General features: G+C 42.1%; 1 protein-coding gene across 2 annotated transcripts in view; it reads left to right on the top strand.

Annotated features, from left to right (window-relative positions):
- Nucleotides 1–1,027: 1,027 nt before the first annotated feature.
- Nucleotides 1,028–15,355, top strand: part of adamts3 (ADAM metallopeptidase with thrombospondin type 1 motif, 3) — a 129,250-nt gene continuing 114,922 nt past the window's right edge. For both annotated transcript variants that reach the window (XM_053871529.1, XM_053871527.1), the window contains exons 1-3: nucleotides 1,028–1,313; nucleotides 1,638–1,659; nucleotides 8,114–8,520. In XM_053871529.1, the coding sequence (XP_053727504.1) occupies nucleotides 1,254–1,313; nucleotides 1,638–1,659; nucleotides 8,114–8,520 (489 nt within the window). In that variant the 5' untranslated portion in view covers nucleotides 1,028–1,253. The remainder of the gene's footprint in view (nucleotides 1,314–1,637; nucleotides 1,660–8,113; nucleotides 8,521–15,355) is intronic.

Below are 15,355 nucleotides of genomic sequence, written 5' to 3'. Positions count from 1 at the left end.
TGGGCCGCTGGATGATGCAAAACTTTGTAGTAAATCCACAAGCACACAGCCGTATGGATGGAGCGTCTCCGCTGTTTAATCATTTCTTGGACAATACTGAGGCAGCCAGCATGGTCTAGAAAGTTTTAAAGGCTGAGCTGTCTGAAAGCAACACCACACACATTGACTTTATGTTGGAGGCTCATGTCTCTGGGTGAGAAAACATGTTGGACCCAGGAGGTTATTAACTTACGTCTGACCATTACACAGTCTGCCCAAAGCCAGTCGTGTTTTTTTGCAAGTGATATTTAGGACTTCGCGTCAAGAAAAAAGTGAAATCCTACTCAACAGCTTTTAATGAGCCATTATGACATTGCTTTACTGCATTTATTCTTCCTTTTTTGGTGAGAAAAATGCTTTGTAATCAAGTCAATAATCCCGCAATACATATTTCAAAGCATGGAGCAGACGGGGTCCAGCTCAGGCCCATTTATGCTCTTTTAGGGGCTTTTGAATTAACAGTAGACATCAGTGGAGCACTAGACCACACCATTTTAAATGAAATACTCATACTTAGCTACAGTTTGACTGAAACTATTTATGGCTGGATATAATTTGATCTCCTCCTCTGCCCAAGCAACATGCTGAGACCCAATATTGACAGTGGGATTTGAGTTCTATTTGGTGCCTGGGTCCTCAGTTTGACAAATAATTTCAGTAAAATGTAGTATAAGCTGGTCCCCGACACCTGACTGACTCACCCCAAGACTTTGAAGACAAGGTTGTAAATATAGTGTAAGGCTTGACAGGCACATGTCATGTGTATGATCGTCCAGCAGTACACTATATTTGTGTCACAACTTCAGACACGACTCTGCTGCAGAGAGACTTGAGTGTCCCATCCTCTGCCGGGATGAGAAGCAGAGGATCCCCCTCCTCCTCCGGCATCTGTCCTACCATGTGTTCAGGCCGAGGCGCTGTGACGTCACACAGGGCTGGTCTTTCTTATTAGCCAGGAGAGCCGAGTTCCAGGTTGCAGGGGCTTCACACTGCAGCTCTGTCCGGCCGGAGGCAGAGGGGATGTCTGGACTCACCCAAAAACTTTCTACCGAAGTCACCTCGTTAAACTAACTTTTTTTCCTGTGTTGAAACAGAGACACGATCGGCACATTCACTTGAGTCACTTGTGAATGACTTTTCCATCCTCCTCTCTCGCGCTCTCTCTTTTTTATTTTTTATAAACTTCTCTTTGGGATACGCTTCCAAGACACGTAATGGCTTTGCTATCACTCGCGTTACTCCTGGTAGGATTTGTAGTGACTTCAGCTGTCAAGGTAAGCGTTCGAAATTCGCGTAATATTGCATGTAATGCGGCTGCGAAGCGGAAGAGCAACAGGTTTTCTTTGCTCTCCAGAAAAAGTTCGTGCTGCGTAAAAGCGCACAGTGTTTCCTCTGTGCGCTGTGTTGACGCTGCACTCCCCGATATATGAGCGCACGCTCTTACATAACATGCGAAATAGAGGTATTTCTGTGAAAGGTTTTACAAGGCGACACGAAAGTTCCGGCTGCCGCCACCGCTGCTGGACATGTCAAACTATCAGTTGCTTCTGGTGCGTGGACGCTTTTAACGACTCTTTCTCCTCCTCCTCCTCTTGCAGGCTGGCGAAGACGCGAGAGAGGGTGAGTCTTGTTTAAATTCCCTTGTTGGTTCCTGTTTAGAATGAGATGTGAGGGAGCCGATGAGGGGCTAGGGCCACTTCACTCAGTAACTTGGGTGCACTGAGAGCAGTGGGAGGGGAGCTGGAGCATGTGTGGAACTTTGGAAGACAACCCTCCCACACGGCAACACACACACACACGCTCATGCCAAATCCACAATAATGCGCTCTTAAGACACATTTATTGGACGAAAAAGCCACCGTTTTCTCCAAGCCTGAACACACATGTTCAGTCACTGAAGTTAGGATGGATTTGTACCATCTGCAGCACAACTGGGTTATACGAGGGAACCCCCAAAAGTTACTAGATATTCATGAAAAAGAAGCGGTTGGATTTATACAGTCAACTTCCTGATCTTCACTGAGCTCATCATTTTTGTCAGAATGCGGTTAGTGAGCCATCATTTCTTGGAATAAAAAGTTTCGGTGTTGTCTTGTAACCCCACTGCAGCGCTCCCGTAATACACCACAGAATATGTTGCAATCGGAATGACACCATATCACGTCATTTCTGACAATGACGCATGGCCTTGAAGAAAGCTGTTGTTACAGTAAAAAAAAGAGCAATGTAAAATAGATTTAGCAAGTGGTCCAAGTTGTAAAAGAGGAAGATGCTGCACCTAAGCACAGATGGAGGGCGATTTCACTGCTGAGTTCTTAGGGTCGCCCAGTATTATGCTTTGGCAATAGAATAGAATAGAATAGAATAGAATCCTTGTACAGTGTACAACAAAATTTGAGCGCTACTCCCTTGGTGCAAACAATGTACAAAAGAATATATCAAAAAACAATCAAGCATGCAGAGAACAACCAGTAGGTACTAAAAAAAAAAAAAAAAGTATATACACAAGTAGCAGCAGTAAAAGAGCGTAATGACAGAAAGTGGCACTTATCCGGATGTAAACTTCAGTATTGTGCTTTGGCAAGAACCCCAACTCACCTTGTCCTAGTGTGTATGAATGATATGGAGGCTGGAGCGGATGTTAGGCTGACATTGACAGCCTGCCGTGAATATTGATCTGGCTATGGTGAAAAGTGCTGTGTAAATTGTTATAGTGTTTGTCAATCTTTGAGACAGGCACACGCAAGCACATAACCCTGGCACTGTTTCCCTGCCTGCATCACGAGGAGAGAAACAGAGGTGGGAAAAGTTTTTAACCAGAAAGAGGAACATTTTCGTTTTGAGTTTCAATACTAGCTTGATATTATTCGTGTGTTGCTGCGCTGGGTGACTCAAGCAAGTGGTGCTGCACCGAAATCTAATGACAACACAAACTATGACGCAGCACCTCATTATTTTGAGCACAAAAACAATTGTAATTGATGTCAGAATAATACTGAAACTCAACATATGGTGACGCAGTCAGAGTGATGGGGTTAATATAATGACTGGGGTCAGTCCTCAAACTGATCGTTGGTTGTGACCCTCACAAACATGAAGTTGGTCAGCTGCCACAACGTATTTCAGTTCATTTAAAGCAGCATTTGCTCCCACACAGACGCACACACTTTACTATCTGATGTGTGAACTGCTCGGAGGGCTTTGTCATACAGGAAAGAAAATTCCGCTCCAAAATCCTGCACATCTGTTATCCATTCTGAGGTTAAGAAACAAGTGAGCTGCAACATTGTCCACGTAGGATCCTTTTACCCCGGCTTCAGAGCCCCAGCACGTCACGCTGACAGTTGTCAGCTCTGGTGGTTGAGTCACTGCAGTCAGACTGCGCGCTATCACCACCTCCACCACCATCATCACCTCTACCCAGCCTTTATCAGCCTCATAAAGCAGCCATTTCCTCCGTTAATTGTGGTTTCGCCATTTTTTTTCCTCACTTCCGTCCGTCCCCCCCATTGCTTTGCCACTTAAAGACATCTGGCTCTGATCAAGGAACACATGTATGAACAGATTTACCCTCCAGTCTGACATCACTGAGGAGAGTTTGAAGCCACCATCTTCTTCATTTGGACCACAGTATTGTCCACCCAGCTGTTGATAATCCTGCTCTGTACACCGGTGAACAATTGAGCTTGGAGACACAAGAATGAGGTGAGAATGTTTGGATCCCAGAGGCCTCTGGTGAACATATTATAGCCAAGGAAATCTCTGGCCAGTTAGCTCCTCCATCTTTTTCGGCTGCGTCTCCAGTGTGTTCAGTGTGAATACAAATGCCTCCTACAGTAGGTCTTCATATTATTTTTTGTTCGGCTTCATGCTGTCAGTGGCCAGCATCTTCAGACACAGTACACAAGGTGGTTCCCCCAGTTTGAAAACCATTGAAATTCACCAAGTCAAACTGTGAATAGCCCATTGCTCATAGAATTTAAAGGATCAAAAGTACTTAAAAAAAATCCCTATAAACAGTGTCTGAGCCTCCCACCATACTTAACTTCGACAGTATTTCAGTAGAATGTACACAAGTGAATGTTAAAATTCAGTTCATAAAAATGCTTCTGAAAAAAGGACGGAAATGACGAAAATCCAAAATTGAATTTCCTTTTAAATGTCCTTTAACTTATTCACATAACTGGGTCACACGGGCCAGAGAATATCCCGAGAGGCACCGTTCATCTCTTCACTATCTTTTAGTGTAAAAAGTCTATTTCCATTTTAAATTTAAAACAGCTAAGCGAAGTTCCCAGGAAGATGTGAAATAAGTAAATGTAGCACTGTGGAGGCCCTGAGGCCCATTATTTTCGGTATGAACGGCCATAGACTAGACTGAACGTCATTGTTTTAGGCAAAGTTATTCCACCATTGTTGGATTTAATGGACTTTTGTCTTCTCCGCCGAAGCAAACAAAAGAAATGGAATAAAAGTTTCAAACGTGGCTTAAGCAGCGACCCTGAGCAAATCATTGGTGGCGTCCCGCTACTTCCATTTTCAACACTTGTCTCTCCTCTCCATTTTTTTAAAGTCATCTGGAGTCCAAACTTCTCCACCTCAGCTGCCCGTCAGATCATTTGGATCTGTCACTCACTTTGGATCTTGTTCTTTCTAGTTGTGATGGGTAGAAGAGGTACATTCTACATGTTACAGCAAACAGCGCCATCTGGTGGTCTCTGAAAACCAGGACACTGTTTCATGAACGCTCATCAACCCTTCACTACTGTCTAGTCCTAAAAAAACCTCACTGAATCACTGAATTCCTGTCACAGATCAGGCCTGTCAGTCACAGCCACCTGTTCCACCTTGGCTGCACTCTCTTCTTCACCTAACCTCTTCCCAGTCTAAGGCTGTTGTCTTGTTTTCTGCCTGACCTGCGTTTTACACAAAAGATATGACACTAATTGGTGTTGTTAAATATTTATGAACAACTTCAAATCTTGTTAGAGTGTTACAGAAGAAGTTCAGAGAAAGCGTGACCTCATTGTTAAATCAAACTCTTGCTTATTTCAACTGGCAGCATTTGCATTTGACATTTTAGATATTTATCTACTCCATGCACATTTGCATAGGAAGTGAAGTGAAGCGAAGAGATGTCTTCATTTCTGTGATTTGTTCCCACTGGATGGTTATAGAATACGAAATAGATGGTGTGTCATAGCACGACTGTTCACCAGAAACAATTCGAGCAATTATGAATCATTTCTAAAGCCAGAGAAAGCAGTGAAAGCATTTTAAAAGTATCAAAGTGAAGCTTGTCTGTCACGCCACAGAAACAATTGAGCCCACAGTGCCTGTTGTGACCTTTAGTGCAGACAGACTTGAAGCTCTGAAGTCAGTCTTTTTTTTATCTAAATTTAAAGACATGTCTGGAGGAGTGGTTTGGTTTTTAGCACTTAAAACGACCTTGAACATACTCTGCTTGAAATCAGTCAAATAAAACGACACGTATTCTTTTCTATTCTTGTTCAGTCTGATTTAGTTGCGCTTGACTTCAGGAAAATATTGCACGTTTCATCTCTGATGTAGCAATGCGGCATCAAAGTTTGTGGAAGAATTAAGACTGTACACATGCGGTTTGTTAAACATGACTGGATGCCTCTGTAGTACTCACATAGAAAACAGAGAGCACATCCATGACTTTTTGCTGCGTGGGCTGTAATGGATGGTGGGATCCGAACTGCAGCAGTCTGTGATGGTTCCCGTCTTGTTCTGGCTCATCCTCATTTGTGTGCCAGAGAACTCTACCACCATCTGAAGGCAATGTTCTCCACGGAGCTACGTTGCCGAGGCCATTTTACCTCCTGAAGGGTCTCCACTCTGTCAGCTGACGCCCACAAAGCCAAGAACGCACCTGAAGGTCATGCCCGATCGTGACCTTCAAATGAATGATAATTCACATGAGAAAATTTAGCAGGGCTCAGGAAGCCATCAGACCTACAAGTGTGAAGCCTGAACACCTGACTCTCAGGAGTCCAAATTGAACTTGTCGTGTCAATGGAAATAAAACCAAAACCAAACGAAATGGCTGTATGATAAGATGCTTTTTTTTAGACGTTAACAGCCAGAATCCAATAGCATTCATGCTCTGGAACTGGAGCTAGTCTCCACTTTGTAAGATTTCGGCATTGAGATTGTAGTGCTGAACACAGTCTTTATGATTGAAACACCGACGATCACATGGCGTCCTTGGATGACATAACAAAGACATGAACTTCTGTGTTTTTGCTGTTATTTATAGATAATAATATTTATATTTATATATTTAGTTCATCAGATGCATCTGTGGTCACTACCCTGGGCATTTAGCAAGTTCATCATCTGGAATTTAAATCAAATCTTAGTCACAAATCTGGCTCAGAACTAGATGCCTTAACCGCGTGAGTCCTCACAATGTTTTCTGCAACTATAGATGGGAGTCTGGGAAGGCAAAGAAAAGAGTGTTTTTCTGAAATGAGCACCCCTGAGGCCTCCGAAACAGCTATGCTGCTGGAATAAATCTACACACGTTGCATGCATCATTTTCTAGCCGTTCAGTAGCAACGTTTTCTTTTATCCCATACATAATTGTGGTCAATTTCAGAGCTCTTCCTCATACATTACTTTTTTTTCTCTATTCAGTCACTCAGATCTGTCTCTCAGATTCATGTGTTTGAATATCCCCCCTAAGAATAGGGAAGCATGTCGCTTTGCAGACGTATAATTTAGTTTTCACTACTGACACCTGTTTGAACGTCTTCTGGTAAAAACCTAGAAGGTAATTATGGGATTGGATTGTTCGCATTTTTTTGTGCAGCTCAAAAATAAAAGTTAAAAACCAGGTAGTTTGAGCATTTTCATCGCTCATTAAAGATTGCCACTCTTGTTGCATTGTCATTCACCGTGAAGCCTAAAAAAAAGTTTTGAATCAGTTTTGTTGATAATTTCAAATCTCAGATCTCTTTTGTCCTGTGGTTATTCATCAGCAGCCAAAATGATTTTCTTGCTCCAGACATTTTTCAGAGTGCAGATGCCATTTCATGGCCCAACAGCATTGATAATTGAGCGATAATAAGCGCATGTAATGGCTGCATACAAACACTGGCATTAAAACGTTGTGGCACAAGCTACAGATTGTTTGGCAGATTGAATACTTCACAAAACAGAACTCGGTGACAGTGCTGCACTGACACATTCTTTACCCTGAGGTGTCAAAGTTTGTCTGTTCTCTGAGGGACTTCTGTGTTTGACACATGCAGAAGTGACCGGTCTGTGTTGCATGGTCTGCGCCATAGTCAGCTTTCTGCGTTGTATTTCAATTAAAGCACGTTTTCTTCTGCGGCAAATGCCGACGCCCTGAGTGCTGTGTCATGTAAAAGAACGAGTTTGAGATTCAGGCTGAAGGCCGTGGGCAGTCATTGTCGTGCACATGCTCGTGTGTATGTCCTAACCATCACCCATGGGAGGAGAATCATTTACAGAGCTCTCAAGTATGAGACTTTAAACATTACACACACTCACACGCAAGACGGGGTATTTCACAGGCTATTTCTCACGTATAAAAACATCGTCCACCGGGTGACACTGCAATACGTACAGAACATACCGTCTTTTGAGGTGTGCTACAGGAGGTGGTTCATGTTAAAGAGTAGAAGGAGTGTGAGAGGAGGCTTTACCCTCCTCATGAAAAAAAAGGCCCACAGTGAATCGATAATGAACCAGGCTTTTTACATCCACTCACGCAGTCCGTCTCTTCATATAGCTGATTGAAATGTGCCACTTGAGTTCTGCGAGCAACAGACGTCAATCATCATGCGGTATCGTGTTGGAATTTTTTGTGAACTGCCACAAATATATTACATATTGTAGTCAGTGAGAAATAGTGTTTTATCCACTTTTCTTTCTTCAATGTTAGTTTTTTCTTTACTCAACTATTTTTTAATTGGCTTTGGGGCACTGAAAGCTGTCCTTTTTATCACCACTTTTGTTGAGCTTTGAGGACACTATTCCCCTGTCTTCGGTTCCCTTTTATCACTCTTTCTTTCTTCTTCAGGTCCTTTAACCAGCCGACTGAAGGAATACGGCCTGGTCACTCCATTCAGCACCGACTCTCACGGAAATTACTTGTCGCACCTGTTGTCTGCCACTCACAAGCAGCGGGTGAAAAGGGAGACTGTTCCTGCTGCAGAACAGGAGCAGAGACTTTTCTTCAACATCACCGCCTTCGGTAAAGAGTTTCACCTGCGACTGCGACCAAACACCCGGCTGGTGGCCCCTGGCGCGGTGGTGGAGTGGCACGACGATGAAGGGAATTCCAGCGACAACACGTTTGGCATGAACCAGACAGACTCGCCAGAGAGGACAGGGCGACGCGAGCTGCTCAAGACGGACTGCACCTTCGTCGGCGACATCACAGATGTCCCCGGGGCCTCTGTTGCTATAAACAACTGTGATGGATTGGTAAGTTGCGTCCATCTATACAGCTTCCCACACTCTGTCTATTCAGCCAGGCACCATGACCTTATCAACGGAGACTAAAGGAATGTGGATGTCTGTAATTCTAAGTTTGGCTTTTCTTTACGTCAGCATTTTTACAGACATATTCTTCAAGCCGGTGAATGAAATGGCTTTTTTGTACCAGTGTTTTTCACGGGTGAACAGCCTCCCATTGCAGGCTAAACCCTTCCCAACATAAAACACCAGCTCCCCTTTGTTTACCACAAAAGTCTGCAACACTAGCCTCTCCATCACCCCTCATAAAACACTCCAGCTGTAATTGGGGAATGACCTGGACAGAGGTCCTTGCGGTTTTTATCAACCAAAAAACAGGATGCGCTTTATTCCTAACCACCTGAAATGCATTCGAGAGTGACTCTTAACCTTTATCCAGCAAAATGGCTTTTTCAAGGCAACGTTTAAATCTATTTTGTACCTCCCTGAAGTGATGTTATCGAGTCTGTTCAATGGTGTTTATCAATTATCCAAACCCATCAAAGACGAACCAAAAGTATTTATTAGCCAATTAATAGGTGAAGAATCGAGTGTAATAAGGGTGGAAACGACTAACAGTGGTTTGACATCAGAGTAGCAGCGAGGGTGAAAGGGAAGCTTTACAGAACACTCTTGAGATGATGTATGGTTTAGAGAAAGTAGCTCAGACACCAAGAGAGGAATCAGAGCTAGATGTGTCAGAGATAAAGAACCTATAGATAACCTTTATTAGACCCGCAGTAGGAGTCATGAACAGAGAGGACAAGGCCAAAAATAGTAAATCAGAGGGACAGCTCATGTGGAGACTACTGTATGTCAGGGAGGCCAGACTCAGATGGTTTGGAGAGACCACCAAGAGTTGCCAACCAATGAGGTGCATGGGTGTGGTGAAGGAGGACAGGAACAGGATTGGAGTGAGTTGTGAGGATGATGGCTTCAGGTGGAAGTGGCGGTCAAAAATGAGCCACCGCTATTCCTCAATGAAGCACATTCTTCCCTGATCTTAGATGAGTTGATACGTACTTGTCTCGTCTTTCATCCGTACATATATAACTACTTGCGTAACTTCATTTAAATACGGCTAACATTTAAGTGCTTGGACGCGTCTCACTTCGATGTGTTTTAGATCCTATTGAAACCTCTAGCGATGCTAAATGCTAACCAAATAGGGCTGCACAACGGAAAGATTGAGTACATGCAGATAGACGAGAGAGTTGTGTATCAAGATCAAGATCAGGGGAGAGCAAATGTCATTATGGAGTAGAGGTGCCGTGTTCCTTTGAAGTGTCAAGCAATAATGCTCTTATTGCATCGAACAACCTTCACTTAAGTCTACCTACGGAAAGTTGAGATGACAGAGTTGTATGTTTGATGTAGGATTGAAAGAAAATACTACTACGACCAGTACATTTAATGAATTGTTCTGGACAAATGGAAGCCTATATCTTTATCCTTTCATCACTATGCTTTGAGGCTCACAGGTGGACACATAAACCACCAGCACAGTGACACTTTGGACAACAAGGTTCATGTCAGGACATGATGCCATTGCCAATAAATCCTCATAAAAATGCATGTCTTAATCAATCCACGCTCCGTTCATGATGGACTGCCTAAACAAGATGTCTTCTAATGTCACTTTTATGAAGCAGAGTGTCCTGGCTCAGGCTCAGTGATGGGGATAGTTAAACAGGAAATGACTCTTTTCCTGCCTTTTACGATGAAACAGCCTCTTGAACGTCCCTCTGAAACAGTTCTTCCCTGACCTCAAATGGCAGAGCGCAGCGCAATCATGAATAAGTATTTCAGCTTCATCTCACCATGAGTAAATATTACCCTATTTCTCTTGGATTGTGTTTGAGTTGTGTGTCCACCGAGTAACATGTCTATAATAAAATGATCTTCTTTGCATAACAGAGAAACTGCCACGAACTGCAGAAGAGCTCGGGCCTTTAGTCATGTTGTGACCACAAACTGAATATACACTATTTGGCATTCTTCAAAGACATTGTTTAAGGCGCAAAAGTACTTCTGCCCTAGAGTCAAAACTTGTGCATCTGCCTTTTGCTGCAAGCCTTTTGAGGTACCTGTCTGTTATAAGACATCTATGGATTGAGATGTTATCTCATTTGCAGCCAAAGCTCCTTCAGAAAAAACAGAGGAAGCCCATGAACCGCGGTTTCAGACCTCTGCCAATGATTCTTTATTAGAGAGTTGTTGTCTGGTTTGGACTTTGACTGGGCTGTTCTACCAAAGGAGTCAGTTTCGTACCTTAAAAGTTTTTTCAATGAAATAGTCCACTTTGACATCACTATTTCAAATTGCTATAGCGTGAAAAATGGCTAGAAATAAAGGCGTACTGTAAAAACAAACGAAAAAAAAAACATCAGTATGTACTTAAGTTTGGGATGGAAGCAAACTCACTCATCTGATTTGTGTATTATGCATATTATTTATACTGCATCCATGTCAAAATCAATGCTACTAATTAAAAGAATTGAATTGAATTTAATATTTCATTTCAGTATAGCTGTATGAAGTACTGTAGTAATAAGTACATGTTTTGTCATTTTTTTTTCTGACCTCATGAGGGCCGTAAATATTCTGGCAAAGGGCCACATTTGGTTCATGCATGGATTACATGATGCCCTTTCAAACATTGTAAACTTGGAAATTGTCTTATGTGATGCTACTTACCGCTGCAAAACTTCATCCTCATAGACTTTTTATTTCCATCAGAATGAAGATATTGATGATAAATCACAAATGAATATCAAGTAATGAATACTTGATATTCATTAGTATTCAAGAACTACTTCATATACTAATGAAAGTAGTTGCTGGGTTCAGTCAATAACCATGGTTTAGTCACTGCTCTATGTGTTTGGTGGCTTCATATGCCTGCAGTAAAGTCAGGAGTCACTAACATAGAGTCACTAACAAGTCTTGGCTCAAGCAGTGGAGTCTCATTTGCTTGGCATGTGTTCTTCTGGCAATGGGATTGAAGGTGAGCAGAATTAAGAAGGGTCTTTGGGGGTCAGGTGCTCGGTCATTGAAGCAATACTTAACCAGAGGCGGTGAACAAAACCACAAGATACTTAAACTAACTCCACTTTTTTCGCCTTTTTCAACCTGCAAAAAAGAGAAATTGGATTCTCAGGCCTTGTGCTAAATGGTTCCAAAGGTACCATTGCATTTCCAATTCAGGATAGATCACAGAAATTTACCATGTACAGAAGAGGACAAGTCTAAATGTCAAGATACATCTTGTTATTTGTGGCTAGTTTTCTCTGGGGAAAGAAAAGAGCATTTCTATTATAGCAGAGTGAAGCAGAACACCCTGTGACAAAATAACACTGAAATGTGAAAAGAGATTTGATCAATAAGTCATACAATCAGAAGGTCGCAAACTCTTTTGAAGACTGCAATAAATCCCTAGGAAAGGAGTCGTAGGCCGCCTTTATTGTTCAACGCTGTTCGCGTTCTGTCTATATTTATACCTCTTCTTTTTTCTTCTGGACTTTCAACTTTTACAGGATGTGTTCATCAGGCATCTGTATAACAATATAAAGCTTTGAATAATAATAATAATAATACTTATTATTATTATTATTTTTATTATCATATAATACATTTATATTCATTACCACTTTTTGCCTCTTGGTGATGGCCTGAAGATGTCACCTGGTTTCCTTCTTCCATAGTCAAATCTCACATCGTATGAGAGAAACTTTGCATTTCATGGCTGTATTTTCAAGGATATCTCTAGATAAAACAAAAAAAATGCTGCCCTGGATGAATCACTGTTTTCTGTAGCTGCCATATTTGCTTATTAGTTTAACATAAATAAATAATAAATGGATGAACCATGTTCTTTCACACTTCGGTATATGTTAAGTTCACAGCACTAAAGATTAAGACATGGGAAAGCAAAATCGGGCCCCTCTAACTTATGGGTGCCCTTAAAGATGCCCAGTGTTGGCTGCATGTATATATATTTCTGGAACAGCCTTTGTGTGTCATCAGTGACACACTTTATTTCTGAAAGTTCAAGCATGAAGTTTAAAGGTCCTGTGGAGTGATAATGTCTGCGTGACCTTCAAGTCAGACGTGCGTCCACAGACTAGTCCTAGTGGTTGGACAGAAAGCGGAAAAACAGCTACTCGAACAGGGGAGATCTCTTCGTCGGAGGAGCAAGGAATACAACTTTCAAGAATAGCTCTACCTTTTTGACTTAAATGTATCAATTTATTCCTAATCATGGCCATGAATGATGAAACGGTGTTGTTATTCCCTGGACACTGGGATTTTCTCTCCCTGTCCAAAAACATACAGACATTACTTGGTGATTCCAAACTGCTCCACTGGTATATGTAGGTCACATGGGCACTTGAAACCTCAGTCTGAATGACTGTATTCTGATGGTGATTAAATCATCCACGTCCACTTAGTGCACAATGCTACCATCCGAATCAGATGTCAGTACTCAACCAGCAAGCATTTACTTTTTACAAACTGAACTACTCTGACATGCACAGTATCTGGAATTAGCCGGTAATAGCCAACTAGCCGGGAGTGTAACACTACTTCCACAAGCATTTTGTACACAAACAGCTGTGTGTTACCTAGCAACACGTTCTAGCAAATAAAAAATGAATAAATATAATATAATAATCATATAATATATTAAATTATCATTTTATTTTCATGGTGACGCTAACCCATTGCAGTTTTGATTGTGTTGCTTTCGCAGTTGATGTGGACAACTCTGTTGGTGTGCATTCTCCTTCAGTGGTGCCGAAGGCTCGAGTTTATTCAACCCATCCTCACCCTCATGGCGTAGTATATTGACTTTGACTTTGACTTTCTGCGTCCAATATTGAAACCAAAGGCAGCTTTCTGCATTGCATGTTGACACAAAGGTATTTCGATGGATTAAAAAACATGTTTCTTCCTGTGTAGTGTGCCAGGCAGACCTCTCTTCTCTGAGTTAAACTGGGTGTCAGTTGCTATTTATAACCCCTTAGGTGACTCTCCTCCTTACGTAAGGAGGAAAAGTCACAGTGAATGAAACACACATTTTGTGGGACTTTATATAGCAATTAACACCTTGCCACATGTAGAATGAAAGCTTCGCCATTCGCCAAGTTGTTTTTTTTTTTAATGTGTCACTCTGCCCACAGCGTCAGGATACGCAGAGGAAGGTGAAACGTGCTTCAATTGAAAGCATAACACATCAACATGGTATGGTCAAAGCTGCCTTTGGTGTATGGAGTATAGGATGCAAAAGTCCACTTTCCAAACATCGATTTATTACACCATGGGAGTGAGGATGGGTGGGTTTATTCAGATTTAATGTTCTGGTGACAGTACATCACTTGTGCTAAACATGAGCAGTGACCAATCTACATAAACCACCCTCTCGCTCGGGTTTCATTCAGGACATCTGGCTTGACTACATGTTTTAGCCCATGCAACAGGTAGAAAAGGGCCAGAAAAGCGAACGAAAAGAATCAATTAAGTGAAAACATTGTTTAGAGAACGCTGCTCCACACTAGGTAACATATTCCATCATCCATTAGCTAGATTTTCACACATTTTTTTCCAACATTTCTCCCATTTCTATTCCTCAAAAATGATGAAAAAGAGGTGCTTTTACTAAGCTATTAAGGTTCACTGTGTGTTTTCTTTTTCCATGCAAATCTTGAATCAGCAGAAGTGTATAAGGTCCCTACCCACCTCCTGTGGAGACGTGGTTTTCTCTGCACCGTGGCTATTAGAAAAAAAATACATTTTTTGCTGTTTGTATTGTTTGCAGCCTAATTGCAAAGAACTGCATAACAGAAGATCAAACGTTTGCCAGCGTAGCAGTTTGTAGAGGAAAGCCCTGTCGTTGAGGGCCCGTGCTCTTTGATCTCAAGTGGTAGCCCGAGCTCCGTATGTGCTTTACTGTCTCCTAATTATAGCTAGTCGGCTGTCTCAAGACTTGACTGCAACCGACCGGCCGCCACGCTGCTGCTGAAGCTGGAGGTCAGCTTCAGCAGCAGAAGTGATGAGGGACATGTTCAATAAATATCATGACCACCGTGTTGAATTCATGCCACTTGTTGACTCTTGAAAGAAGCATGATTTGTAAGATGGTCAAGTGCATCATGTACGTGACTGTTTGAAAAATCCTTTCTACATGTTCACGTCAAACACAAGCGCTGATCTTGACAAGACGACCCGAGTGCGTCACGATCATTTCGTTTTGAAACTGAGGTCTTCTCTTGTGTGATACAAGCCGGTGTTTTTATTATTTAGCGGTGAATTCAAAACTGCATTTGATTTGCCAACCTGAGTCAAGAACTTGAGTGAATATATCTTGTAGGTTTCATTTATAAGGCGACGGGTTTGCTGAGGCTTTTCCGCTGGTTCAAGTGAACGTGGACTCAGTGGTTCTGAAGAGTGACTTGTTTATGAAACTTCTCTCTGCCGAGGAACACTGCAGCTTTGTGTGATGCTGAGGCAAAGCAGAACTGGACTCTCTTGGATAGATGCAGGGCCCTTCAGAACTGGACATTTTAGATCTCTACAGCAGTTTTTCTGTCTCACGCAAACTAAACCTTCACGGAACTGTCTTTATAATACACTAAAAATACTACTTAGCCATACATTGTTTTTGGAAATGTGACCGGCTAAACAGCATTTCCTTCTGTTGACATGATATAATGACAGAGCCTGAGACTTTAAACACACCTGGTCTGTACAGGGCTATTTATTTGGTTTTACAAGAAGTGTAACACCATCATAAACCGTCACGTGC

The sequence above is a fragment of the Synchiropus splendidus genome, chromosome 7 (assembly GCF_027744825.2).
Source record: "Synchiropus splendidus isolate RoL2022-P1 chromosome 7, RoL_Sspl_1.0, whole genome shotgun sequence".
Taxonomy (NCBI): Eukaryota; Metazoa; Chordata; class Actinopteri; order Syngnathiformes; family Callionymidae; genus Synchiropus; species Synchiropus splendidus.
Note: the sequence above shows the minus strand (reverse complement) of the source record. Positions and strands in the feature narration are given on the sequence as shown.